This window comes from Mixophyes fleayi, chromosome 4 (genome assembly GCF_038048845.1).
Source record: "Mixophyes fleayi isolate aMixFle1 chromosome 4, aMixFle1.hap1, whole genome shotgun sequence".
NCBI lineage: Eukaryota > Metazoa > Chordata > Amphibia > Anura > Limnodynastidae > Mixophyes > Mixophyes fleayi.
This window is the reverse complement of record NC_134405.1, coordinates 326596383-326624253: the sequence shown is the minus strand read 5'-3', so window position 1 is coordinate 326624253 and position 27871 is coordinate 326596383. Positions and strand designations below refer to the sequence as shown.

Sequence of the window (27871 nt, the reverse complement as noted above, 5' to 3'; positions counted from 1 at the left end):
AGGCCGGTGTGAAGAGTTAATCGGTATGGAGGTGGGGGGGGGGGGGGACAGTCATTGGCAGAGCGGAGGGGGGCAAAGAGTTTGGGTAGAGGTGAGGTAGAACCTGTAGGTGGAAGATTTGATTAGAGCTTTGTAGGTAAGGATGAGGAGTATACATTTAATTCTGTTGGCCAGGGTTTGCCCATGTGAGGGATGAACATCCGAGAGGGGCAAGGCAGGAGTTGGGTAGGCCAGAGAGAAGAAGGTTAATGTAATCAAGGCGAGCGAATATGAGTTTTGGTGGCTTCCATGGTGAGAGAGGATATATTCTGGAGGCGGCAGTATTTGGAGAGGTACTGAATGTTCTTCTCTTGCAGCGCTGGAGTCCATCCTGTTGGTAATGTTTTGTACTATGCTACCACCTAGGAACATATTTATGGTCTTTCCTCGTTCTACCCCTTGGTGTGGGAAGAGGTAGAACGGAGCGGAACCGTTAATAACTGGATGGTGGTGTGCCACAATTAATGTCTGGTAATGTAATATGCCAGTGGGCTGTGTCATGGTTAATATGGGAAAGGAAGTCGCACATCCAGGTCATAAAATCTGAGAAAAGTTCATAGAATAAATATGTTTGCATTAAATAGTGGCCGCCATGTTTGTAATGGTCACACTCTGGTGTCAACACTCAAATATATGAATTTTTTAAGTCCCTTTGGCTGTCAGAGAATACTATTTATGGTGATATATGTTAATTAAAAAGTAGATCTACAGCTTTTCATGTATCCACAGAGCTATGTGAGAAATTCCATGTGTTTCCATTGGTTAGACCTCAAAGTTTGTAAACATTATGTATGTTTGTGTGGTCTACATGTGATGCCAAGAAACACTTACTTGTGTCTGACATTGAAGCATTAGTTATGAGATGCCCAACAATACCTCCTGCCGGCAACAAGCCTGCTGTGGTGCGTATAACATTCACTGCTCTAGTAGAGTTTGTTGATGCCCTGAAAGGGAAATACCTGAAACAGATTTTCGTACAAAACTAATCTCTTGTAGTAGATGGGTGTGTGCCACAGTCGGTGTAGGTGTAGTAAGAGCAGTAGGTGTAGTGTGCCACAGTCGGTGTGAGGATGGGCAGTAGGTGTAGTGTGTCAGTCGGGTTGAGGATGGGTAGTAAGAGCAGTAGGTGTAGTGTGCCACAGTCGGTGTGAGGATGGGCAGTAGGTGTAGTGTGTCAGTCGGTGTGAGGATGGGTAGTAAGAGCAGTAGGTGTAGTGTGCCACATTCAGTGTGAGGCTGGGTAGTAAGAGCAGTAGGTGTAGTATGCCACAGTCGGTGTGAGGATGGGTAGTGAGAGCAGTAGGTGTAGTGTGCCACAGTCTGTGTGAGGATGGGTAGTAAGAGCAGTAAGTGTAGTATGCCACAGTCAGTGTGAGGATGAGTAGTAAGAGCAGTAAGTGTAGTGTGCCACAGTCGGTGTGAGGATGGGCAGTAGGTGTAGTGTGCCACAGTCTGTGTGAGGATGGGTAGTAAGAGCAGTAGGTGTAGTATGCCACAGTCGGTGTGAGGATGGGTAGTAAGAGCAGTAAGTGTAGTGTGCCACAGTCGGTGTGAGGATGGGTAGTAAGAGCAGTAAGTGTAGTGTGTCAGTCGGTGTGAGGATGGGTAGTGACAGCAGTAGGTGTAGTGTGCCACAGTCAGTGTGAGGATGGGTAGTAAGAGCAGTAGGTGTAGTATGCCACAGTCGGTGTGAGGATGGGTAGTAAGAGCAGTAAGTGTAGTATGCCACAGTCGGTGTGAGGATGGGTAGTAAGAGCAGTAAGTGTAGTGTGCCACAGTCGGTGTGAGGATGGGTAGTAAGAGCAGTAAGTGTAGTGTGTCAGTCGGTGTGAGGATGGGTAGTGACAGCAGTAGGTGTAGTGTGCCACAGTCGGTGTGAGGATGGGTAGTGACAGCAGTAGGTGTAGTGTGCCACAGTCAGTGTGAGGATGGGTAGTAAGAGCAGTAGGTGTAGTGTGCCACAGTCGGTGTGAGGATGGGCAGTAGGTGTAGTGTGTCAGTTGGGTTGAGGATGGGTAGTATTTCAATTTCAATTTTAACATCCCGTTAAATAAAAAGTTTTCTGATAATCCATCTTTGAAACTAGGAGACACCTGGCCAGTTATCTTATGCTACAGGGTCTTATTTATTAAATACATATGTGATCAATGTCAGACTGCTTTATTGGGATCATAGTCTCCTTGGGTATTCAGTGGGTACATGATAAATGTTACACCGGAATTCAAGTTTCTTGGGTTAATAGATTGGTGTCGAGAAGTAAGTTTTACAGTAAAAGCAGAAAAAAAACAGAAAAAACAAAACCCCATAGTCTGTGTGGAGCTCAGATCCGTTTTAGTTCCTGATTAACTTAGGGAAGCCTACCTTTGGAAACACCAATATAGAGTCACATAATAGGGCATTGGCATGGAATCATGGAATTCCTGGAATGTCTGGAATTGTGCAGGAGGGAATGAAGTCACTCAACTGACACCAGGTTGATAGTGGTAGAACATTCTGTCTGAGTTGTTGTCCCAGAATGTCCCATAAATGCTCATTCTGGTGACTGAGAAGGCCATGACCTATGGATAACATCAGTGGCATGCTTACCAAACCATTGGGTGACCACATGGGCTATGTGGATGGGGACATAGTCATCCCGGAAGACCCCCATTTCCATAAGAAAGGAAATGCTGTAGGTGAAGACTCGGTATCATTGAGAAGAGATTAACATTGACTTTTCCTCCTGAGCCAATGGCCACACCCAGACCATGCCAGAAAAATGCGCCCCGCTGCATTACGGAACCACTAGAACCCTTCAGCGTTGGAAACCAACCCCGTGTCACATGATCACTCCTCCTCCTCCTTCTTTGGTGTGCGGCCTGCCCATGTTTGTCCTTATTCCCAACTTAAAAAATTGATGGGTATGGAAACCTGTAAAAGTTTTATTTTATTTGGCTTCCAAAAGAGGATGGCGATTAGTATGGGGAGACTCGTCACATAGCGGCTTAGTTTTCTATTTCAAAATAGTAAGCGTCTGATTCTTACATAATGTGTCTGTGTTATGTGCTAGTCACCAGACAATGGGTTCTGGATCGAGCAAGAGCCACCAGAGAATGGGATCTTTCTTTGTAGAAGGTGTTGCAGTCTGCTTAATAATGCACGTGAGGAGCAGATGAAGTCCAGGGATAAAATGTATTAACTAGCGGATTCTGCAAGTCACCAATTTCCGACAACTTTGCAGGGGACATTTAAATCGGCAATGGTTTGCAAGCAAGTTTTGTCTTGAAGGCCATTGTCGTTTTAAATCTGCCTTACAAAGTCGCTGAATATCAGTGACTTGCAGAATATGCTGCTTGATACATTTAGTCCCAGGATTCTAAAATGACAGATTCGTACTTGACACAAATGTCTTACAGCTCCGTTTGATGTCCCAAAGCAAATTGCATCAGATAGTCATTCTACCCCATTCTATTTGTGCTGCAATGCTAGACCCTTTCAGCAACATGAACTGTTTGTTTTACTGTCTAAAGAGCTCCAAAGCGCTCCTAGAGATGTAGTCATTCATAGTAAGAAAGGAGGGTAAAGAGGAGTTTTCTTCACGTTTGTTTGTGTTTTTTGTTTTTGTTTTAAAAATTTTCGTCTTCTCAACATAATTTTCTACTGCTCCGGCTAAAACCAGCTTTCCTTTGCTGTCTGGATAGACCAAATAATTGTTCTTTTATTTTTTCCCCCCTACATTGACCAAGAGCTTGTAGCATTTTGGATGCCTTTAGGGAAAGTGATGCAGAAAATGTTATTGATGGCGTCTCCGTGGTAACCACGTCTTTAGAATGTCACAATCTGCCGTTGTTGTTGTGGATGGGGGAAAACAAAGTATTTTGTATAAATATTGACTGTTCCCCCAATTTATCTACACCCGGGAACTTTGTCTTGCTGCAGACCTTCACGGGTCTGCAAAGAGAACTTTACAAAACAACAGTTCCAGCAACTGATAACTAAAGGCCAAATTTCACATATGATACATGAGGGGTTACTGCTGTAATTAAATTTACAGACCAGTCAGTAGGCTGTTTTCATCCATGTAGTATAGTTATATCATATTAGTGTATTTGTACTATGAAATTGTTTCATAACACTTATCTATTGTCTGCAATTTATTGAAAATGTATTTTGATTGACGGCACCCAGTGCGTAAAGCGCAAGGGTCCGCGTGAGTTTTTTGTGCCTTATGGATGATTGAAGGCTGAGGTTAGTTTGATGCATAATTCGGCCAATATTTTTCCAAGCATCACCTCTGCCGCCAACAACCGGAACTACAGGAGCCCAATACCGGGACAGCAGCAGTTCAGGAGGAAATGCCCCCTCGATTATCAGATGAGCAGGGGCAAATCATTCTAGACATGAGTGTGATCAACCTCTGTGGCTGGTCAGTGCAGGGCTGCCTCTATTACAGGGGACAAGGGAAAGGCGGCATGCATCCAACCCTACAGGCTCTTCCAGATCTCCCTGGGCAGCGGGAGTCTGGGTAATAGAGTGGGATCCCAAAAGTGGCAACATTCATTATAACTAAAAGGTAAAATCACACAGGCACCTTTTATACAAAACTAACTTTTAATTTAACAAAATACACATCACTTACCACCCATCATTAAAAAATATTAATAAACAAAAAAAAAAAGTGTTGTTGAACAGGCTGTGCTTTCTCCATCCATCAAACCTTCATTCTTGCCCTTTATACTTGAGATTTGTAGTTGGCCAAAGGGAAGATGGAAAGAAGAAAAGAACCCACGAGCACTGCAGGTGTTAAATGACCAAGCTCGGAGTCTTCCAAGAGTCCTCCTTCCATGGTCATCCAATCAGGAGCTTGGGGAGCTTTGTCCTGCATCACTGATTGGTTGTACAGTCCAACCTTAGTTACATGGAATCAGCGGCTTCCAGCTTCATTATGAAACTAACTTCAGGGGGTGAATGTATCAAGCTGAGCGTTTTCCAGCGGGTTTAAAAAGTGGAGATGTTGCCTATAGCAACCAATCAGATTCTAGCTGTCATTTTGTAGAATATACTAAATAAATTATAACTAGAATCTGAAAATTCTGAGCTTGATACATTTAGCCCCTGGTTGGCTCTAGGGTACGCATGGGGGTGGGTAGGTTGGGTTTTGAGTATTCTTTTATGGGGTTTTTGTTTGTTTCTTTTTACAAGGGGGTGGCGAGTGGTGTTCTATTTTTTTTTCTTTTTCCTGACCTGGTAGAAATCTCACCGGTAGGCAGCGAGTTAGAGCACCAGTGTGAGTGAGTTCCCCTTAAATGTGGTGGTCCCTAGCGCCCCAATGTCCACAGTTCTGCTAGTTTTTTTTCTTTATAGTTATTTTGTTTGGGTTAAAAAGGGTTAAATTTAAGTGTGACCGGATTGGCTTACTTCGCCACCCAGTCCGTACGGGGGAACGTAGGTATGTTCTTACTACACAGTTTATCTTGGTTTCCTTCTCACCATCAGTAACTAACCGTTACTGACCAATCCTACTGGTGTCACCTTGCCACCAGAAACCCTGCCGACTGCGAATACCAACTGTGCACTAGTTGTAGGAGAATTCTGGCTGCCACCACTGGGCTCCTTTGCAGTGTCCAGAACCGCTTTCTTCTGGGGTAGCTGGTATAACTTCTGTAATGCCTCTCTGCTGTGGGCTGGTTGGTACCTCCTGACCGCTTATTATGGATCAGGGCTGCTGGTTAGCGGGCAGAGCGTTGACAGAGAGGCGCTGGATTCAACACAGGATAAGCTCTAATCTGTTTGTCGCAACAGCAGGTAATAGTCACCGGCAGAATCTTCAAGCAGTGATGGTTTATTGCTCGAGAGTCCTGACAAGGACTTTTACACACCAGTTTGTGGTGCTGGGGATCATCCAGAAGTCAGATGGAAAATGATACATTACATGGTTGTCACGGTCTCAAGCGATAGCAGGTCTTTACGATGCGAATCCTAGGATCTGTACAGTTTAGCGCTACACCAACAGGGCGCGGAGTCTAACGAGCAGACGGTGTTCACCAGGAACCGCCGCAAAGCAGTATGGTCTTAGCTGCGTCTGCTCGCAGGTCGCGGCCCCTGCCAGAGTTCTGAGCGAGACCCTCTTGGGAAGTCAGGAGACAAAGGGGATTACCGGAACAGCTGAAGGAACGTCGGCTCCGTAAACCGAGGATGGATCTGAAGATTTTAGTTGGAGCGTGAGCTCAGGAGACCAGCAGGTAGGACAGCAGGTACTTGATTGGAGCGTAAGCTCTGTGGACAGAGTAGAAGGAACTTGATTGGAGTGTCCGCTTTGCAGACGAGTAAACAGGATACAGAGTAGCCACATCTTAGGCACCCAAAGGCAACTGAGGAACAGGCACTGAGTGTTTGGAGGAAGTGCCTTTTGTATTTAGCGCCAGGATTGCCTGGCCAATAGGGAAGCGGTCATAGGTTTTCTAAGGTTTTATAAGTTGCGGGTCTGCGCATGCGCAGACCCGAATCCAAGATGGCTGCACCCGGGACGGAGCGGACCACCGGAGCCAGGTAAGTTTGACGGGGGTCGGGTGAGCTGCTCGATACCCCGGCGAGTGACAATGGTAAAACAGAGCTCCTTTTATACACGTTAGTGGGTAGCCCCCTGATTCGACAAGGCTCCGAAACCTCTGATATCACATTAAATAATTTAATATCTGGATATCATCTAATCTTGCATCTAACTCAATTTAACTTTCATACCAACCTGATTTCCTCAAATTTGCTGTCTATATTATTAGGAGGTTTCCTGTCTCTCTGACAAGACATAGTAACAGGTATCGACCCCGGGCCTTCAGACCAAAGCAGGTGTTTGTCACTTCTGAGATTAAAAGAATTGATTAACTAACTTAATTTAGGATTTCCTTTCCTCCTTTCTTACAGAAACACAATTCCTCCACCATGGCTACTGCATCAGAAATCAGTATATTTCTAATACACAAATCTAACACTGTAAATTTGCAAATGATATAAATTGGTGCACTGCGCTAATAATTTAAATATATTTATACAATACGTTATTTATAAGTGATCCAGCTACATTAACCTTCTGATTTTACTGAAAAGCTGCACCGGATCCTTTCTGTTAAGTGTAATCAAACTTCTGTTAGCACTTTATGCAAAGCGGGAGTTTCTCACTACAGGACATCCGGAGAATACACTTATTTGGAAAATGCCAGTTTAAGTGTTTTTCGGGGTATGACTTTAGTTATTTCTGGAGCTAGCTATGTATTTATTTTTATTTTTGTAATATGCATTTGCCATTTTTAATAATAATAATTAGTGTTAACCACCCCCTTCAGTGCCAGGGCTGTGAGTGTTTGTTTGTAAAGGATATTACAGTAGGACAGTTTGTGGCCTGATTTTGATGTGACCTTGTTGGTAGTAATTTTACCTAGAATTTGGTTTCTTGGGTTTTGTCTAGATAGTGCCGCGCAAATCAGTTTTTATTATTTCATTTTTTTTGCTGTAACAGCTGTTAAAAAGTTGCAAGCTGCATTCAAGGCCTGGACTAAAAAGTGCTTTTCCGAAGTCTATATTACTCCAGCACCTGTCACACGAGCGATTAAACAGCTGCTGAATATCTGCTGAGATACTTTGTAGAACTTTTTCCTGCCCGCAAGCGCCTCTTTCTCTGGCTGTCCTCCCGCAGTTTGATAAGCCACCTCTCCTAATGACGCTCAAATTACCTCTCGTCCTTTCTTCCATTCCCTGGTCTGCCTCTCTGATTCCACTAACAGTGCTGAGATGAGTCACACGGACGAGAAACGCGCCAGTCTGAGGCGAATCATCCACATTCTTTATCTATTGCTAAAAGCTGTGACTGAATGTGATTATTACGTACACTTTCAAGGCATATACTGCAGCGCAGTACACAAAGCTTCAAATGGTGACCGATGGGAAATAGTAAATGCCTACAGTGTATAGGTTTGTGATGATGGGTGAAGCGGAAAATTGGTTCGTAATTGATGGTGGGTGAATAGAGCAGAGATTGAGAGATTCTGGGCTCTTTTAATTATAAGACACTTTGTAGAATGGAATTGGTTGTGTGGTGCCTGGTTTAACCCTTTGCGACATATATGTAGTTCCATTATTTCCTATTGATTGTAAGCTTGTGAACAGGGCACTATTTGTCGGTCTGATAATACGCTGTCTTTTATTTTCCAGCGTTTTATATCCAGTAGTAAAGCACTGCGGCGTATGCTGGTGCTATAGAAACAAATGTTAATATCTAGTAATGTGGTTTTGTAGGTATGTGCATCGGCTTGCAGTTCCCAGTTGCTGCATGCACTGTGTAAACGGATTTATTAAGACACAATGGCATATCCAGTGATTTCATAGTGTGCATGGAATAGCCACTGTGCGATGCTTTTGGGGTAATTGTGTGTCTTTATTTGTCTTTATCCAATATTGGTGTCTTTTTTTTATTTTTTATTTTTTTATTGGCAACAAGATGTGGTATGGAATTCCCCGGGTTATGTACTAACAAATTACCAACATTTGGGAGTCATAAATATTGCGGTCAGTAGATACACATCTTCCCTGTCTCCCTAAAACTTTGTTGATTCCTCGATTAGACTAAACTATGTTTAAAACCATGATTTGTTTTGTTTTTTTATATCCAGTGGAATTTATTGCTTATTTTCCCCCCATACTTGCTTCGGGGGAATATTCGATGATGACGCGTTTCGCATTGAAACACATCATAAAGGCCCCTTTATATCCTGTTGTACAGTGTGTGTGTGTGTTTGGGGGGGCTATTATGCAAATTACATTGTCACGCCTCCTGCACTTGTTCCTTGTCCCTCTACTGCGGGCTCTGCCAGAGCGGAAGTAGGCAATCATTATTTTTGGGGGATTTATTTTAGAACTATCTTTTACTACATAACCATTTCTCTAGCCTATGTAGTCCTTCAAGTTGGTAAAAAAAATGGTTATAATTATGAACAAAGTAACATTTTGTACATAGATACCCACTCTTCTGTCTAGGAGACTCTCAAATGAGGGTGAGACCTCCCAGCAGAGCCGGATTTAGACCTCATGGGGCCCTAGGCAAGATACTGGTTTGGGGCCCCCTCCCTGAAAAAATCCATAGCACTATAGTTTTTAGCATAACATGTACCCCTATTCAGGGGCTGCCTGGCAGACTTTAGCCCAGGGGGGCAAGCACATAGCACTGGCCCATAAGTAGCGGCCCATTTTTAAAGGTTGGTCTCACCACTAACCCTGGGAGGGCCCTCTTGGGACCGCTGGGCCCTAGGCAATTGCCTAGGTTGCCTAGTGGTAAATCCGGCCCTGCCTCCCAGCTCCTAAGAGAACAAATAATTATCTTAAATTGATTTTTATATAGTGCCTTGTGACTTCAACCTCTTACTACTTTATAGCCCCCAGACCGCTCCCTTCATCCAGTTCTGCAGCCCCCCCCCCCCCCCCCCAAGTAGTCTAATTTACACCATAGTTGAGAAAATGAAAGAAGAGTAATGAGTGAAACGCAAAAAAAGTATGGTCACTTTGCGGCCTGCAGCCACTCTTACAGCGCACTCGCTACCAAACATTAATGTTCTCTTAGAGTTTGTTCACACTTACGGGTTTTTTAGCTGCTGAGAATCACATTAAAAACAGGATGAATGGTTTGTTTTGGGCTCTATCCCCCCTCTTGCCATCTAAAATTGCAACATCGCTTGACAGGTTTAGAAAGAACAGAATTTGAACCTTATCCTGCACTACCAGTTCCATAGAGTGTATTGGCAAACAGGCTGCAAATCAAAAGCGCATCACTAAAACACATTTATTGAGTGCTCGTGTGTCCTTTAATCACTGGTGAATTTACATTAACTGAACATTTACAAGTATTGGCATGACAGAATTGTATTCCTTGAAACAGCAGTAAATGTTTTCTAATAGAACCATAGCTCCCAACATTTATACATATTAACTAGGGCAAAATAAGCTTCTGTGTAAGCTCCGCCCCTTTCGAGGTCTGCAAATAGGGACTGTCCTGCCAGAAATGGGGCGATAGGTATGTATAATACAAAAAAACCCAATATTATTGTTAGTAATAGCATACTTGTAAACTCTCCCGGGGGGCCAAGATTAAGAGATTTTCGGAGCTCTGCCCCCTGCACGCCCACCTTCCCCGGCAGACTCCAGGATCATACTTGCCAAAAGTTGGCAAGTATGAGTAATATAAGCGGTTTCCTCGGGTTGTCTCACTTTAGGCGCTCTCCTCGCTCCTCATATCTTATTAGGGTGTTCCAGGCCCTGTTTGATGTGAATGAGAGAGCAGGGGGTATATCTACTAAACTGCAGGTTTCAAAAAGTGCAAATGTTGCCTATAGCAACCTATCAGATTCTAGCTGTCATTTATTTAGTACATTCTGAAAAATGACAGCTAGAATCTGATTGGTTGCTATAGGCAACATCTCCACTTTTTCAAACCCGCAGTTTAGTAAATATACCCCCTAGTGTTGGATGTGTGCAGGGCCGGTGCTAGGGTCCATGGCGCCCTAGGCATTTTGAAAAAATCGGCACCGCCCTCCTCCCCCCTCACCCCGTCTTTCCTTACCTTGTCACACCGCCGCCTCTCTGCTCCGCCTCCTCACCTCCACTCACTGACACTAGTGGGTGGAGGGGAGGAGACGGAGCAGAGAGGCGGCGGTGGTGAGCAATAGCCTCTCCCCCCTCCCCCGTGCATCTGAATGCTGTGCGGCGGCCGTGACGGGTATGGTCAGCGGTCGCCGCGCAGTTTTAAAGTAATTTACATTCTTGTGGCGCCCTCCAGAGCCCGGCGCCCTAGGCAAGTGCCTAACCTGGCCTAATGGGAGCGCCGGGCCTGGATGTGTGTGACATAATAGAGAGGGTTAGACTCTATGGCTTGGCGGTTATGCCGTGTGCTAACCCCCTTCTCATCCTCTGACCACAGCTCATCTCTCGTCTGCGGCTGACAAGATGGTCAGTGACGCACATGTGTTCTCTAATCCTCCAGACAAGGCCCCGCTCTGAGGTGTTATGACATACTGCTTTCTTTGGCTCGCACGCAGGGCATGGGCTTCCTGTGAGCCTAAGACCACAAATCCATCTGCGGGGGATGCTTATATTGTTACCAAGCATGTTTGATTTTGAAATTGAAAACACATTGACTTGCTGAGTAGACCTTCATTTGTTTATCCAGTGACATGTGACCAGCGCAGTCTTTTCTGTCATGTATCCAGTGTTAGGGGCGATGCAGCCATCTCTGACCTGTTCGCGCTGTGCATTAAGTCTCCCCTCTGTGTCGACAAGTTTTCTGGGACACCATTAAAGTTTTGTTATGTGCTTGTTTGTTTTTTAATTGCATCTATATAAGCCTCAGGGGCTGCTATGTAATATAGAACTTAATTCCATAAGACATATTATACCTTTAAGGTAAACTAGGACAAAAAAATGTAATCTATTACAGCATATTAATCCATTATTATTTATATAATGCCAATGTATAATGCTGTGCAGAGAATGTTTATTCATCCACATCAGTCCCTAGCACAATGGAGCTTACACTCTAATTTCATTACCACCACCGGTTATCTAGCAGGTTTGTGGGCTTTGGTGAGAAACTGGAGCACCCAGAGGAGACCCACGCAGATATGAAGAGAACATACATGTTGCACACAGAAATTGCCCTGATTTGGTTTGGTTCCAAGCTCCCAGTGCTACAATGCTAACTCCCGTGCAACCACGGACGGGTACCCGGTTTTAGAATTGGATCTAGGCAGTTGTCTGGTTGAATCCTAAAGCCAGGTATAATGTGTGCATAAGAGTTTATCACATAGTTGGATTTGTATATTTTCTGTTTGTAATGTGAAAAAAACACCATTGAATAATGTAATAATTTGCTGTAATAATAATTTTGATTGGAAGATCATTTCACAGGTCAACATCAACCAAACTGACAATGTTGGCAAATATGTGGCTAGATTAAGTTATACGGTGACATATAACATCTGATGGCTTTAACTAACTATAGGTGGCTGATGAATGCAACAGAAGGAGTACTAACATTATCATGGATATGATTGGTGAGGAGTGTTCCTGAAAGGTTCTATGCAGAAAGTGAGAAACTAAAATGCTTTAAGCATAGGGATTATTGATCCATAGGTAAAACACTTGGGGGCTTCACCTGGGTATATTGGAAAAAGGACTACGCATTATCTGCTTTTGTAATAGACTCCATCCATGTGTGCTGACATAGGGATCAATGCTCCCTTTTGTGTGAAGAAGCACAATGCAGCGTTCTAATCTTGCGGCAAGTAATTGGGTTTTTCGTAAGGCTATTATACAAGATTGAAAAACAAATATCAGGTTCACTGTCTTCCAGCTAGTACTCTTAAGCCGGTGACACACGAGCAGGTTCGGGCTGGACTGTGTGTAACCACAGATCGAGGCAAACAACCAAATTTCAAAATGCTTTATTACTAGTTGGTCAGCAGACGACTGCATACATGGTACAATTATTATTACTACAACCTAGGGTTTAATTTCAACCAGGGTGCAGTCTTGGTTGTTTTTTTTCCCAAAAATTAAGCAGGATTCCTTTGAGAACTCTGCTTTCATCCCACAATCTAAAGATACACTGGCTTTTGGTTTCTAAATAAATGAATTGTGATTGTTGTAGTATCATTATAATGTCAAGTACTCCTGTGCCCTAATAAAGTTCGGTACAGAGTTTGTTTAATTCATACTTGGCAACTCTCCCGGAATGTCCGGGAGACTCCCGCATTTTGCGATAGACTCCCGGGAGAGTGTGGCAATATCCCAGATCTGCCCACTTCACTAGGAAGTGTCCACTGCCTAGTGAAGTGAACACAATTAGCTCCCAAATGCTGCGATTCCCGGTGAATTGCGGCATTTGGCCCCAACCCCCGTTGTCAAATGACGCGTTTGCATCATTACGTCACGGGCGGGCCCAAAATTACGTGCATTTTGGAGCCCCGCCACCATCACGGCCCACCTCTCCCGGAAACCAATTTTGTCAAGTTGGTAAGTATGGTTTAATTCAGTTAAAAATTACCAAATTACCCAACCAGGGGGTAAATGTATCAAGCTGAGAGTTTTCCGGCGGTGAAAAGTGGAGATGTCAGGTATATCACCCAATCAGATTCTAGCTGTCATTTTGTGGAATGTACTAATTAAATGATTGGTTTTTTAAACCCCCCGAACTAAAACTCTCGGCTTGGTACATTTTCCCCCAGATCTGCATGGGTACGGACAGCCTCAGGCTTAAATTGAGTTGCCTAGTGGCCATTTATTTTTAAATTGTGGTTGCACTTTGATTATAACGAGCAGGAAAGTGACGAAGGTGGGGTGGATTCCCTCTCCTTGATGTGTTTCTCTGTTTCTTCACAGAAGGCATGAATTGTATGAACAAAGACCACGGCTGTGCCCATATCTGTCGAGAGACTCCCAAAGTGGGCGTGGCTTGTGAGTGCCGCCCGGGCTTCGAACTTGCAAAAAACCAGAGGGACTGTACATGTAGGTAGCTGCCATTTTGCTACAGTTATCTGAATGCATATCATTCTATGTTTTCTCTCCCTTCCACTATACTTCATACCCTTCAGCGGTATCATTCTGGCAGGTACGTTATCTTCTCTGAGCTGTTGTACCTGGTTCAATATGCAAATGTTCTTTTTAATTACAGTTTCAGTGTTTAGTTCTTTCTTTGTTCTATTTTTTCTTTTTCTTTTTTTTTTTCCAATTCTCTTTTGTAACAGTATCCATAGCAGTAAAGTGCAGTTCTTTTGCATCTACTCGTCAAATTTTTTCCAAAAAATAATTTGCAAACTTTTTTTTTTTTTTATGCCTTTTTAGTTCAAATAAAGCATTTCTGTTAATTTCTATACAGCCTCAAGAAATAACGCTGTTCTAATGTAATTGTATTCTAGAGAGGTCTAACTGGGGAAAAAGACTAAATAGGAAGAATAGAGCTGAATAAAATTTTACTTGGAGTTGCCTGGTTCTTCATACAATCAGATGTGTTAAAAACAGCTTTTGTATGTGCTCTATTTCAACCATAAGACAGTGCAAACACCGTAGCGGGGATTTGCAAGTTCTATTATTATAAATTAAGTGGTATTTAATGTTGAAAGGGGATTCAAGTAACTGAATTAGGCATTATCCGAATGCTGTTGGTAGATTTCAACAAAAAAAATGCCTTCATATCTTTTTTTTTTTTTTTTTCTTTTTTTGGCTCTCCCTGTACATCTTAATGACCTATATTTGTGCTTAATTCTCACACTTAAAATACTTATGCAAGTTTACTATGCCAGAAGAGCAAGAAGCATCAGGAAAAGATGCAGCCCCAGGTCAATAATAATTGTTCATCTTAACTGAGATATCCTCAGCCTTTGATTCTAATCATTGGGTTGACATTAAAAAGAAAATCTTGTTGGTGCCTTAAAATGTAAGAGCTTATCTAATGTAATAATACAAATAGATCATTGGTTGTAGCACAATGTCAGCTTTTATCTAGTCGGACTACACTAGACTGCTAAAAGCTGTGATCTGATTGGTTGCTGGCTGTTTTGGTCTAACAATCGAATGTAACCTCTAGCAACCAATGGGATGCTTGCTTTCATTTCCAAACCAACACTAGAAAAAAAAGAGTTCGATTGGTTGGTTAGCTGCTGCCACAAAACAGAGCAAAAGGCAGAGTGCTAGATTCCAATTTGGGTTGATAACATTAGGTCACAGAACATTTTTCTGCTGCACTCAGGAATTGCATTAAATATTCTTACATCAGTAACAGAGGGTAGATTAAGATTTATCAAACTTTCTAAAAAGAATAAGTGAAGCTGTTGCCCATAGCAACCAATCAGATCCCAGCTATCATTTATCCTGTATGATAGCTAGAATCTGATTGGTTGCTCCACTTTTCATCTTCAAAAGGTCTATACAATCTAACTCTTTATATGTTTGTTGGACAAATTACTTCAAAGAAGTGGAAATTATGGAACAATGATATGAATTTTATGTTTGTTGATAAAGAAAAGCTTCATCAAGTTTTACCTAGTTTATTTTACTAATTTGTCCATGATTTTGATTGTATATTACAATATTATAACATTGGTCTGTCACTAAATATTTTATCACATGGTTTGTCACGTGACCAAAAAGATTGGGAGCCACAGATCTATATATATAATATGTAGATAAAAAAAATTATTTAGACAATAAAACCTATTCATACAAGTGCGAGGAACACGCGTCCTCTATGCGGGCAGAAAGCCAAATTAATCAAGTAGAATTGGTGTTGATTTTGCGCTCAGTGGAGGCGGCCATTTTGTAAGCTGAATTAATCATCCTATCAATTCACTGGCTACTAGAGACATCCTTGTGGCTCCGCCCACAAAATGGCAGCCTCCACTGTGCAGTCCACTTTAATAATAAGGTCAATAGTTTGGATTTTAAAACCTCAGACCAGTTTCTGTTCAGTGTTGGTTTTAAGACCATGTATTCCTTAGCAAATTATATGCCAACAACCCATCCTGTAACCAGGAAGTGGTCCAGGACATTCTTGTTAATGTATTATCAGTATACATAGAGGTAGACCTGTGTTTTATTTGGAGATGAGGAAGGGTTTCTATATTGTTGAGCTGAAAAAACAACTATACCAGGGTTTCCCAAACCCAGTCCTCAGGGCTCCCTAACAGTGCAGGTTTTCCATATCTCCTTGCTGGAGCACAGGTGTGTTCATTACTGACTGACACATTGTAACAGATCCACAGGTGGTGCTAATTATGTCACATGTGATCCCGAAAACCTGCACTGTTGGGGAGCCCTGAGGACTGGGTTTGGGAAACCCTGAACTATACCCTGTGGAATGGACTTTAGGCCACACCCACATTTGATCACGTGAGCTGTTTTTTATAGCGTTGGCATCTATCATAGGATATAACAGTAGCGCTCAGCTTTTAAACTAGTAACTTTTTTTGTGGTGCTGCTCACGTGACTCTTTCAAGCAAAACAAACTCCTGCATCTGCAGCAAAAAGTTATATTTAAACAAATGTTGTTTTGGAGCAGTTCTGTTTTATGTAAGGTGCTAAATAAAGTGCAAAGTTTATTTATCAATAACATTTCTGTTTTTTTTTTGTTTTTGTTTTTGTTGTACGTGTAATTTTGGGCCTAACTAGTAACGTGTAATTATGGAAATGGAGGCTGCCAGCACACCTGCGATGACACGGAGACTGGCCCTGTGTGTGGCTGCCACCAGAAATATGCGCTGCACTCAGACGGTAAAACGTGTATCGGTAAGTTATCCCCCCAGCTGTTATCCTCCATCACCGGCGGTTGTTACTGCTTAGTACATGTGTGCAGACCTGTGCAGCTTCATAGCGGACATGTCAAATGATTACAGCGCAGATATTGAAGCACATTGCTGGCGTGGCAGTTTGCATATAGTAAGATTAGCTTGATAACAAAAATATTCTAAAGGCTTTGGAATGTTTCATGTATACTGTGCGTTCGTGCCGCTTAGATTTGACCTAATATTTGTGTTGTGTTTATTTGTTGAGAATTGCATGCTTACCCTAGGATACAATCAGTGGCGGGCATTTTTACTTCATTTATGGAACTAACCCCCGGTTTTTTTTTTCATAGTAACGTTATAGCTAATATTTATTTCATCCTATTTAAGGTGAAAAAGCCTCAGTCATCTAAATTGGCGTTTACCACCAGTATTTCATATTAATATACAATGTGCTAGATGGTTAGTGCCTTGAACGCCTGAATGATCCCATTCTTTAATCAGCTCTTCAGTGTAGGGATCAACATGAAAGAATATTTTTTCGTGGTGATTCCTGTTATGTTTAATTGTCATTATACCCCCTAAAATTGGGTTAGTGGCTAATTTATTAAAAAAAAAATTGTGTTTTTAACAATTTGGTGTTTAAAAATAAAAATTAGCATAACTACGCTGACAGTATTTGTATTTGGATTCAGTGGATTCCAAAGAGCGTTTTATGAAGTGATTTCTTGTTCCTTTTAATTGACTATTTGTTTTATACATTTCAGTCAATTCAACAGGCTGTGTGTGGGCTCTTAATTGCAGTGTTACCTTTTTAATTCTCTAGTCTGCAATTTGCAAGTCTTGATTATAACGAGCGGTACTACTGTACTAATCCCACAGCAACTTGTAATTACATCTCCAGTAAACAAGGCTGTGTAACTTCCCAGAATAGATGTCAGTAATTGAATGAAGGGTTATCTGTGTAGAAGGCCGTGATACTGGTGGGATCATTACATCATTTAGTCTATAGTGTTCATATCACACTAGGGATATGAACAACATTTTAAAAAATGTAAACATGTACACAACGATCAGCCACAACATTACCACCACTGACAAGTGAAGTGAATAACATTGATTATCTTGTTACAATGGCACCTGTCAAGGGGTGGGATATATTAGGCCGTGAGTGAACAGTCAGTTCTTGAAGTTGACGTGTTGGAAGCATAAAAAAAATGGACAAGCGTAAGGATCTGAGCGACTTTGACAAGCGTCAAATTGTGATGGCTAGACGACGGGGTCAGAGCATCTCCAAAATGGCAGGTCTTGTGGGGTGTTCCTGGTATGCAGTGATTAGTACCTATCAAAAATGGTCCAAGTGGGCAACTGGTGAACCAGTGACAGGGTCATGGGCGCCATTGATGTGCGTGGGGAGCGAAGGCTAGCCTGTCAGCTACGGTAGCACAAAATAGCTAATGCTGGCTATGATAGAAAGGTGTCAGAACACATAGTGCATCGCAGCTTGCTGCGTATGGAGCATCGTAGCTTCAGACCAAGCAGAGTGCCCATGCTGACCCTTGTCCACCACCGAAAGAGCCTACAATGGGCATATGAGCGCCAGAACTGGACCATGGAGCAATGGAAGAAGGTGGCCTGGTCTGATGAATCACGTTTTCTTTTACATCATGTGGACGGCCGGGTGTGTGTCTGTCGTTTATCTGTGGAAGACTTTGCAACAGGATGCACTATGGGAACAAGGCAAGCTGGCAGAGGCAGTGTGATGGTCCTGGCATTCATGTGGATGTGACTTTGACACGTACCACCTACCTAATCATTGTTGCAGACCAAGTACACCCCTTCATGGCAGCAGTATTCCCTGATTACAGTGGCCTCTTGCAGCAGGATAATGCGCCCGGCCACACTGCAACAATTGTTCCAGGATGGTTTGAGGAACATGACGAGTTCAAGGTGTTGACTTGGCCTCTAAATTCCCCAGATCTCAATCGGATCGACCATCTGTCGGATGTGCTGGAAAAACCAAATAAAACCAAAAAAAGTCAGAGTCATGGAGGCCCCACCTCGCATCAAACAGGATTTACATGATCTGCTGCTAACGTCTTTGTGCCAGATACCACAGGACACCTTCAGAGGTCTTGTGGAGTCCATTCCTCAAGGGTCAGAGCACGAAGGGGAACTATACAATATTGGGCAGGTGGTTTTAATGTTGGGGCTGATCGGTGTATAATGTATATTATAACACTATATTTTAGGAACGCACCGAACGGTCAGGGATGGTGACTAATATATTGCTGCTTCTTCTCATTCTCTGTCTCCTACCATTGCACCAGTGCAGACATGAGATGCTGACTTCAAAGGTGGCAACGGGGTTAGGGAGCGAAACTGACATACACGCGTAGATCACAAAAAATGGGCATTCTGGGCAGGCATGTGAAGGCGGATGTGATCGCAAGCCCAGTGCAGTTTTCAGGGCCCGAGTGTAATATTGTCCTATAGTGAGCAAGCGTCCAGGGCCGGATTAAGGGAATGGAGGCCCCTGGGCTAAGGGGCCCTCCATTCCCCGCGAGGCCCCCAATGTGAGCCGTCCGCCGCCCCCCACCCCCCGCAAGGACCCCCCCAAGCACTTACCTGTCAGTGCAGTCCTCCGTCCCGGCGCGCTGTAAGCTCCTTACTGAGGAGATCTCGCGAGAGTTCATGAACTCTCGCGAGATATCCTCAGTAAGCAGACTACAGCGCGCCGGGACGGAGGACTGCACTGACAGTACTCAGCAGCATCGATCGGGCCGGGGGCGCCCCCGCCCCCGACCGATCAATAATGCTGCTGAGGAGTTTGAAGGGCCCCCTGGATGCCCGAGGCCCCTGGGCTATAGCCCAGTTAGACCTTGGGTTAATCCGGCCCTGCAAGCGTCTCTGTAATAATGTGACCATTTACCAAGACTACGTTACACTGTGTGTGCCCAGAGGTACTGCCAGAACATGCGGAGAACTGGATATTCATTAGTTCACAGAAAATTGGGCACAAGACCTGTACCAGGTTAATATATGTGCTTTATTTCTACATTTTCTGAAATAAGGCGCATATACTGAAATGAAGCACATATATTAACCTGGGGCATGTATTGTACATATCTTCTTTTATTTCTTCACTTATCCAAAACCTTGGTCACTTTCATTACAAGCAGCAACCTGTACACCAGGGGGTAGAGTTACTGAACCTTCTGAAAAGGGAAAAATGGAGGTGTTGCCCATAGCAACCAACCAGATTCTAGCTAGAATCTGATTGGTTGCTATGGGCAACACCTCCACTTTTGCTGACCTATAGTATCCTTCAGTTATTTACATTTTTATTTTTATTGGTCTTTTAAGCACCCCTTAAAATTCTCGGTTATTACAGTTTCCAGCATCAAAAATCATCATGGCTTTAAAATGTTTTCAGCTTCCACTGCATTGTCTGACGCATATTCTCTCTATAGACAATGGCAAGGATGGTGAAGGAGGGCTTGTTCCTAATCCATGCTCCAATCTGTCCTCCTTGCTCCTGGACCCTAGACTACACAGTAGACTTATTCCATAGAGTTTGTTTGAAGTTTCTGTTGTGTTATAAAATCACGTTAGGATGATTCCAGATTTCACCCACCGGTTATTTAGCGTTCTAGAATTGCTTCTTCCTTAGCTAAGCAAAGCCGATGTTAATACTGACCTCTGCCTAATGGAATTCAAGTATAAACACTATTACATCAGGCAGTGGAACTAGAAATTAATGATTAATGACTGCAAGGCCATTAACGTTTATTTGTTCTCCACTATTCCTTTTACTGAAGTTCAGTGATTTTCTAGTTGATCTGTAGCCTAGCCTCTAAAAATATTAATTATGCAATATTTGCCATGACACTAATTTGCTTTTTAATTACTAGTCCTGATTACTGCCTAATGCACTTTGCCGTTTTTTTTTTGTTTTTTTTTGGTATCTTTCAGTCTGTTGTATGTGGCTTTCGTGTGCATTAAATAAATGTTACGTTTATTAATAGAAGTGTTTATAGTGCGAAGACTGCTACTGGATTAAAATTATCTGTACACCATACCATATGCCCTTTATGTCTACCATTATGTAAGGCTGTTTGTCACCTTGTGCTCTCCTGCGGTATCTTATGTCATCATACAGTGGAATGTCCTATACACCTGCAGAGCCAGATTAAGACCCTATGGCGATATACTGGTTTGGGCCCCCTTTAAAAAACAAACAAACAAACATAAAACTTTAAACATTAAAGGATAATCTGTGCCCTCTCACTGACTATGGGGCCCTAGGCAGAAATGTAGGTTGCCTAATAGATAACCTGGGTATGCTTCTCTGTGGTATCCACTGTGATCTATATTTTTGTTTTGCACATTTATTGTGATGCCTGTGTAGACGAGACAAAGAACACATTACATTGTGCACCTCAGCTGTTACAAATTGCCATTATTTCAATTTTATTTTCTTATCCATGAAATTGTGGTTTACATTGTCAAATAAATTGTTATCCTCGAACTTGCAAAAAAAAGTAAATATTGAACAGAAACTACATTACATTGTGTTTTGAAAGAAGTGGTTCTGAAAATATACACATCAGTATTTTGTTTATTTTGACTACAATGCTTTTGTATTGAAGTAAAGTCATACTGTGTTTTTTGTTTTTGTTTTTTATTTTGTGCATTGTCGATAATGTTTTATACATGTTAACGTTCTTATCGTCCGTCCCATTTGATCCCTGTGTCCGCCCCTCCTCTCTAATTTAAGTTGCTGTTTTTTTTGGCTTCTTATAACCTGTTGGAAAAAGCTCTTCTGTGGTTTAATTTATTGTTGTTTTATCCTATTTTATTTAGTGTGTTTTGTTTTTTTTCGTTCTGAATTACTCTGCTTTCTGGTGATGGTCCCTGATTGCCTGTCTTGTCTTAAAAAAAAATAAAACTATGTTTATGCATAACTTCCAAAAAAAAATCATAATATGCTGATATACATTAATAATAAAACTCAAAAAGAGCCTCGTTTGCAGCCTTATCTAATCTAGAACTTGTCAAATGTGTCCTTCATTCAACCATGTAGTGTTGCCGGAGACAGGCAGCTGCCCTTTTCTGTTCCTGTGATCCATTCCCTTACCTTGCTGGCTTGCCTGGTGCATCTTACAGCATCGAGACAAGACTGCAAAGCATTGCAATGCTAGACAAACAACCCCCTCCTTCTTTTGTCTAATGCATTTGTCTACTTGCTTCACCTACCTCTCTCCTATTTTGTTTGCTGCATGTGAAAAAAAAAATAAAAACCTTCCACCAATTGCACTTACTTAAAGGCGATGTCCACTCATTTTTGTTTTAAATTCAGTACAGTTGATGATAAGATGATCTGCAAATATTTAAATTTTTCTTCCGTTCCCTTGTAGTCTGCTTAGTGAAGGGTTAACTTGTTTTGCAGACAGCTGCAGCAATGTTGCAATGATTTAACAAACTGACAGTAGTCCTGGCTGATTGAAAAGCTCAGACTTCCATCTTTCCAAATAGAAATGATACATGTTGGCTGTTATCTCCAGCTCACAAATAGGTTCAAGATAACTTTATTTCTTTATTTTACCCAAAGGCAGCAGGAAAGGTAATAACTACAATTTGCAAATCATCTTATTATCAATTTGGGGGTTATTAAATCTTTCCCAGCCCCCTCCCCCCAAAAAAAAAAAGTGGAGATCCCGTTTAAATCAAGGCATTGCAATACTATCCAGCTGCAGACCTCTCTTCTGCCCGTTTATAACCAGATCATTTTGTATCCTTCCTACCTTGGCTCTAACAACCTATTGATCCTTTATTTGCTTGCTTATTCACCCTTACCTGTGTCGTTATGTATATTTAACATGTTCTAAAGCATTAGATTTCCTTTTTTTTCCCCCCTTGTGATGCTGTATGGACCTTGTCATGTATAATTCCAAACTTACCCTGTTTCCTTCCGCTGCTTTTTCTTGCTTCACTGCATGTTGACCAATTATTAGAGTCTTATTTTTGTGACATCTGAATGTCTACCTAAGTGTACTCTATAGACAAGCAGGCAACCAGCACTGCCCAAACGATCTTCTCTCCTACTTCCTCTTGTGGTCTGGTTCGTTTACGTGCATGCTGTGTGTGTGTCTTCTCTGTGTCATGTTATTAAAAGGTCTGTCTTTATATATGTCTCATAATCACCCATCACCGGACTCTGCGCTGCCTACTCACACCGTGTGTTACTCACTGGAACCTGAGAACTAGACCTTTCTGTCAGTGCCTTGTGTATTAATTGGCTCGTTTCTTAATGTATAACACCACCGTGGTCAACTGTCCACTAATAATCTCTTCTGTGGGCTTTTGCAGGGGATTAACACTATGTGTAAGGGATTTCATGCATTAACTGCTCGCTGGTAGGCTGTGGGGGTGTGCGTTGCCAAGCAGGCTCTCCTAGAAGTTTGGGCTTTTGATTAACCAAATGCTCTCCATGTTTGTCCCTTACTTGTGTTTTAGAAAAGGATGAGGCTGCAATTGAGCGTTCTGAGTACAATTCCACGTCAGTAACTGATGTGGACAAGCGGGTGAAACGGCGCCTCCTTATGGGTAACATTTTTCTTCCACTTTTCTCTTATACAAAAAAAGAAATGTACTCTTTGTGTGTGTGTTTGTGTGTGTGTGTTTTGACATCAAAAATTAGCGTCTGGCTCTTGTTCACAGTGTAACATATGTACTTGGCTTCAATATTTTTTTTTTTGTTTGGTTAAAACTTTTTTCTCGTACAACCCATTCACTTTGGCTTTTTAAAACGTTACGATCCATTTCATTAAAGCTTTTCCCCCTTTTGGGCAACGGTTTCTCGATCGGTCCGTTTGCAACTTTTACGAAATCCATTGCCTTTATCTTTTTGAATTTCTCTTGTTTTGTTGTACATTCACCAACACCTTTATATCATCCAGACAGTTGTTTACGGCCAGGGTTGTTTATTTGAGTGGGTAAAACTGTGTTCATTGAGCAGAGCTGAACTGTGTCGTATCCAAGAGCAATGGAAGCATACCACGCTGCCTAGACAATGTAAAGGTTTTGGTGAACAAAGGACACAATAAACGCCAATGTATATGTACTTTGAGGAGCTACGGTTACACAATAAATAAAATGTGTAAGGCGACACACAATTATTTACATTCCTGATGTGTTCTCGTTTAAAAACTAGAATGAATGTATTGTTTGTTCACTATACTCCTTTCCTTTAGCTTCTTTCTGCTTTCAGAATTAAGATACAAAGATAGAGTCAAGGGACTGCGCTAAAAATGTTAGAGGCTACAGCGTTGGTCGTATGATTACAGTGGTCCGTTAGCCTCGTAGCCCCCAGCCTTAAGAAACAGAACAGATACAAGATAATAAGGGGGAAATACGCTCTTATATAGTGTCTTCTGTGGAGCTGTCAATACGAATGCAGCCAGAGTTATATTGACAATATGAGGAGCAACGGAGAGGCAATTATATCTAGTAAAAAGAAAAAAAATAATAAAAAAGTTAGTTTTTACATTTTTTCTGGAAATGCAAAAATATTCTGCATTGCATAAAACCTATTTGCCTTTAAACATACTGTTAGTAGCTAAGCTATATTTGGCTGTTTGGAATACAGATGTGGGATTAATTACCCAGAATGCTTTGTACTCCCGGTTTTCTGGATAAGAGGGTTTTGTCTTTCTTTGGATGGAATAAAATCTACTTAAACACTTTGTGTCTGTGTGTGACGGAATCGGGGTGCAGCAGCAACAATTCTGCCTTTCTGGTTTTATGAACTCCGCGAATGAGGGGGGTGTCAGGATAAGAGACCCCAGGGTTGAAGTGGCGTAACATTATACGCTGCAGTTGGGCTTTGGGGTCTGCGCTGCCACGAAAGCGTGCTGGTCTCTTGCTTTGTTCTGTTGCCGCTGAAGCACCGATGTGGCCCATTTAGCCATCATCAGATGCTTTGTAAATATGGAACACTGTATGATGATGACACAGAACTCACATGAGAATCCTACATTAGAATGTTCCCAATATCCAATGGGGCAGGGACTGATGTGAGTGAGTTCTCTGTACAGCGCTGCGGAATTAGTGGCGCTATATATATAAATGATGATGAATATCTACTGATCAGGCAACTCTGTGGCCTCTGTACGTCCCTGGGGGTTTGGCCCAAATTAACCACCTTGGCCCATGGACCTTTTTAGCTACTCAACTGCTTGCCAGAGCTAGTCTTGTATTCTCTAGACATACGGTCTCAATGTTTGTTCACGTCTAGAGGATTGTAGTGCCTTCATGTAACTTTTACATTTTATCTTTCTATATTTTCTTCTGTACCTTACTGCCATATTTATACCATCAGTCTGTGTTTATTTTCATTACCCCGTTCCTCTGCATTGGGTACAATTGTAGCTATAGACCAGCGGTGTGTCCTTTGCCAGTGTCTGAAAAGCACAGAATGAAACTAGAGAGATAAAGGAAATACATTTAATACAAGTTACAGGAGAGCACGTAGAATCCAATAATGATTGTTCTCTAAAGGTAAAGAGCAGAGTGGGGGCCCCCAGGAGCTTGCAGATGCATCGGGCCCTTACCTAATCATTGCTATAGGGCTCTGCCATGCAACGTTCCGCCTCTGGTTCGTATCTTGGGCATTTTTTAATCAGGGTCCAGTAGCATTTTCTCCATTGCACGTACAATGAAGGTGCATCAGGAAAGAATATTTCTGCACAGGAAAAGTTAAACCGTGACGGCTCTTCAGTGGAAAAATAGCCGAAATAGTTGCAGTTTTACTCAATGGGTTTTGGCAAGTTCCCTCTTTTAGCATTTGTTTATTTTAACACACGTACGAAGAATCCTTTTGCCTTGACGTTGCTGTGATTCAAAAGCTTAGGAATCTCCGAAAGTTGGTTCCTCCCAGGAAGCTGCTGATCGTCTTTTTCCATCTATATTCGTCATCTAGATATGTAGCAAGGCTTAGATTCCTGCCCAGTGTCATGCTTTTCATTCATGGAAATATTTCCTGTAGACCAGGGAGCTGGCACTGCTGGTGCCGATGAACTACATCCCCCATGATTCTTACCCATCTATTGGCCAAATTTAGTATTCCACGGTATAGGGAGAATCATGGGAAATGTGGTTCTAATGTTACCTATAAACTTGTGTGAAAAGTCTGCATTTAGCTCTGCTAAGCACTTGCAAACAGATGTGAACAATGCTTGTACAGAATAAGATGGTATATAATTGAGTTTTTACATCTGTATAAAGCAGCAGTCCCGCTTAGATTTATCCTTACTTTAAAAAGCAAATTAAGTACTTTTTTTAAGCATGTGTTTTTCTTCGCTGTCCTCCACAATTCCTTATCTCCTTTTCAATAGTTTTCTGTATGGTAAAAATGGCTAAGAGACACAGTCAGTCTGCGACACAGGCTCTCAGCATGTCATGTAATAGTAGACCTGGGAGAAGAAGGATGTATCGGTGCAGACAGAGCTCAGAGGGGTGTTCCAAAGCATCCCTGCTCACTAGATCATGTGACTGTGGTTGCCATTCTATGTAGAAAAAAACAAACCAATAAACAGAAAAAAAAAAACCTGTTTTATTTTCATGGGACTGCGGTTTTAAATTGAGTAGCTATGTTTTGGTTTTTTTTTTCGTTTTAAGCTCTTCTTGTTTCACTCATCCATGCATTTGAAGACTTGCACTCATCTCAATGGGAAAGCCTTGTGAATGGGATGAGATGTGCTTAGGAAGCGTGTGCTTGGGTGTATCCACATTCGTTTGGCTCGAACAAAATAATCGCTTCCTGTCTTCTCACAGATGCATCCTTAAAAAAGCGCAGATTGAGCGCATTCGCACATGAGCGTTAAATCCATACATAAACGCATCATGGCTTGTGTGATTCTGTTACATACATGACAAAACACACTTTGCAGCAAGAACTACCTACATATATAAGATAAACATAGAAAAATAAAAAGTAAAACAGTTTCTTTACTTTACCTTCCACCCAAAACAGAATGATTGATTAACTTACATGTGTTGTGTTCATTCAACGTGTCTACAAAGATCAGGTAACACGTAATAGGTGGATTCTACCTGTGGCAGAACACATGACTCATTGTAGTATCCGTCAGTCATATATACATATACGATAACAAGCGCAGACGTTTGCAAAATCATCCTCAAAGGAAAAAAAGTAACAGAATTTAAAGACTCTTTAAGACCATTTTTTCCCTGTAGATTTCTCTGATACCGATGTTCAGGCCTGGCCATAAATTGCGTTATAGCGTCAGCCTCGCTCTTTTAAACAACTTTAATTATTTTCAAAGTTACCGACCAACCTCCCCTCTATCTGTACGTAGTCTAGTCTACATTAGTCTGCATTACTTCCCCACGGTACAATGTGTATGGTAGTACACCTTAATCATAGCTGTAAAAGGGAGGACGTGATGCCAAACCGGATATATATGTTAGAGCTTCATTGTTATTTGTTGATATAGCGCCACCAATTCCGCAGCGCTGTACAGCGAGTATTTGCCATTCACATCAGTGCCTTCCCCAATGGAGCTTACAGTCTAAATTCCCTACCACATGCACAGAAAGACACACACACACACATAAGGTTCATTTTTGTCACCTACAAGTATGTATTTGGATTTTGTTGGAGGAAACCGGAGCACCCAGAGGAAACACAGGGAGAACATACAATCGCCACACAGATAAGGCCCTGGTTGGGATTCAAACTCGTGTGCTGTGATGTAGGAATGCCAACCATTGTGCCACTGTGATGCCCACTGTTGAAAGAGGTTGAGCTGAAAATGGGGGGAGACGGCTGGTGGCACCACCGGGACCTTAAATTTTGTTTCTGCCTTTTGGACACCGACCATTTATCAAAATTTGTTAGGTAAACATACAGTTTCCCCCCCCCCCCCCAAAAAAAAAATAGAGAGCTGCTGTGCATGCGGCCGCGCATGTGCAGTTGCTTGCGATACTGTAGAGCAGCCGGGGCGCTGTCAAAGAAGCTTCCGCGGCAGTGCTGTATGCGCCGCGGCTGCTGTACAGTACAGTGCTGCTGTGTAGGAGCAATGTTTAGTGCCCGTTCGTTCGCGCAGGGGAGGGAGGGGAGGGGTTTCTGGAGAACCAGAAACCAACCCCTGCATGCCCCCCTGGGGCTACTACCGGCTCACTGCCAAAGTGGGGTGGCTAAGTTAGACAAGACCCGACGACTTGGCCATGGGACCAAGCAGCTACTGTGGCATATTGCAGAGCACGTTTTCCCATAAATTAAGGAATTACAGTACTAAAATGTCTTAACATAGTAAGCTCATAGCATCGCTTATGTGTAATTCAGCACTTTGTGTGTTTTGCATGGTGTGTAGCCTGATTCCATTGGTTTCGTGTGTGTGTTGTATTTCTGGTCGATTAGAAACGGCCATGGCCTACTGGATGCATCATTAGTTGACTGTAGTTGCTGGTGATGTGCCAATGGTATTACCTACTGCAGTGTTAATAAAATA

At 42.3% G+C, this 27871-nt stretch overlaps 1 protein-coding gene across 4 annotated transcripts in view; it reads left to right on the top strand.

Moving 5' to 3' along the window:
- The window catches only part of SCUBE1 (signal peptide, CUB domain and EGF like domain containing 1), a 203580-nt gene that overhangs the window by 105897 nt on the left and 69812 nt on the right, over positions 1-27871 (top strand). The window contains exons 5-7 of one of the 4 annotated variants that reach the window (XM_075210279.1): positions 13441-13563; positions 16222-16338; positions 22854-22943. In XM_075210279.1, the coding sequence (XP_075066380.1) occupies positions 13441-13563; positions 16222-16338; positions 22854-22943 (330 nt within the window). Of the gene's footprint in view, positions 1-13437; positions 13564-16221; positions 16339-22853; positions 22944-27871 lie in introns of all 4 variants that reach the window. The other 3 variants (XM_075210278.1, XM_075210281.1, XM_075210280.1) reach the window with 3 other exon arrangements.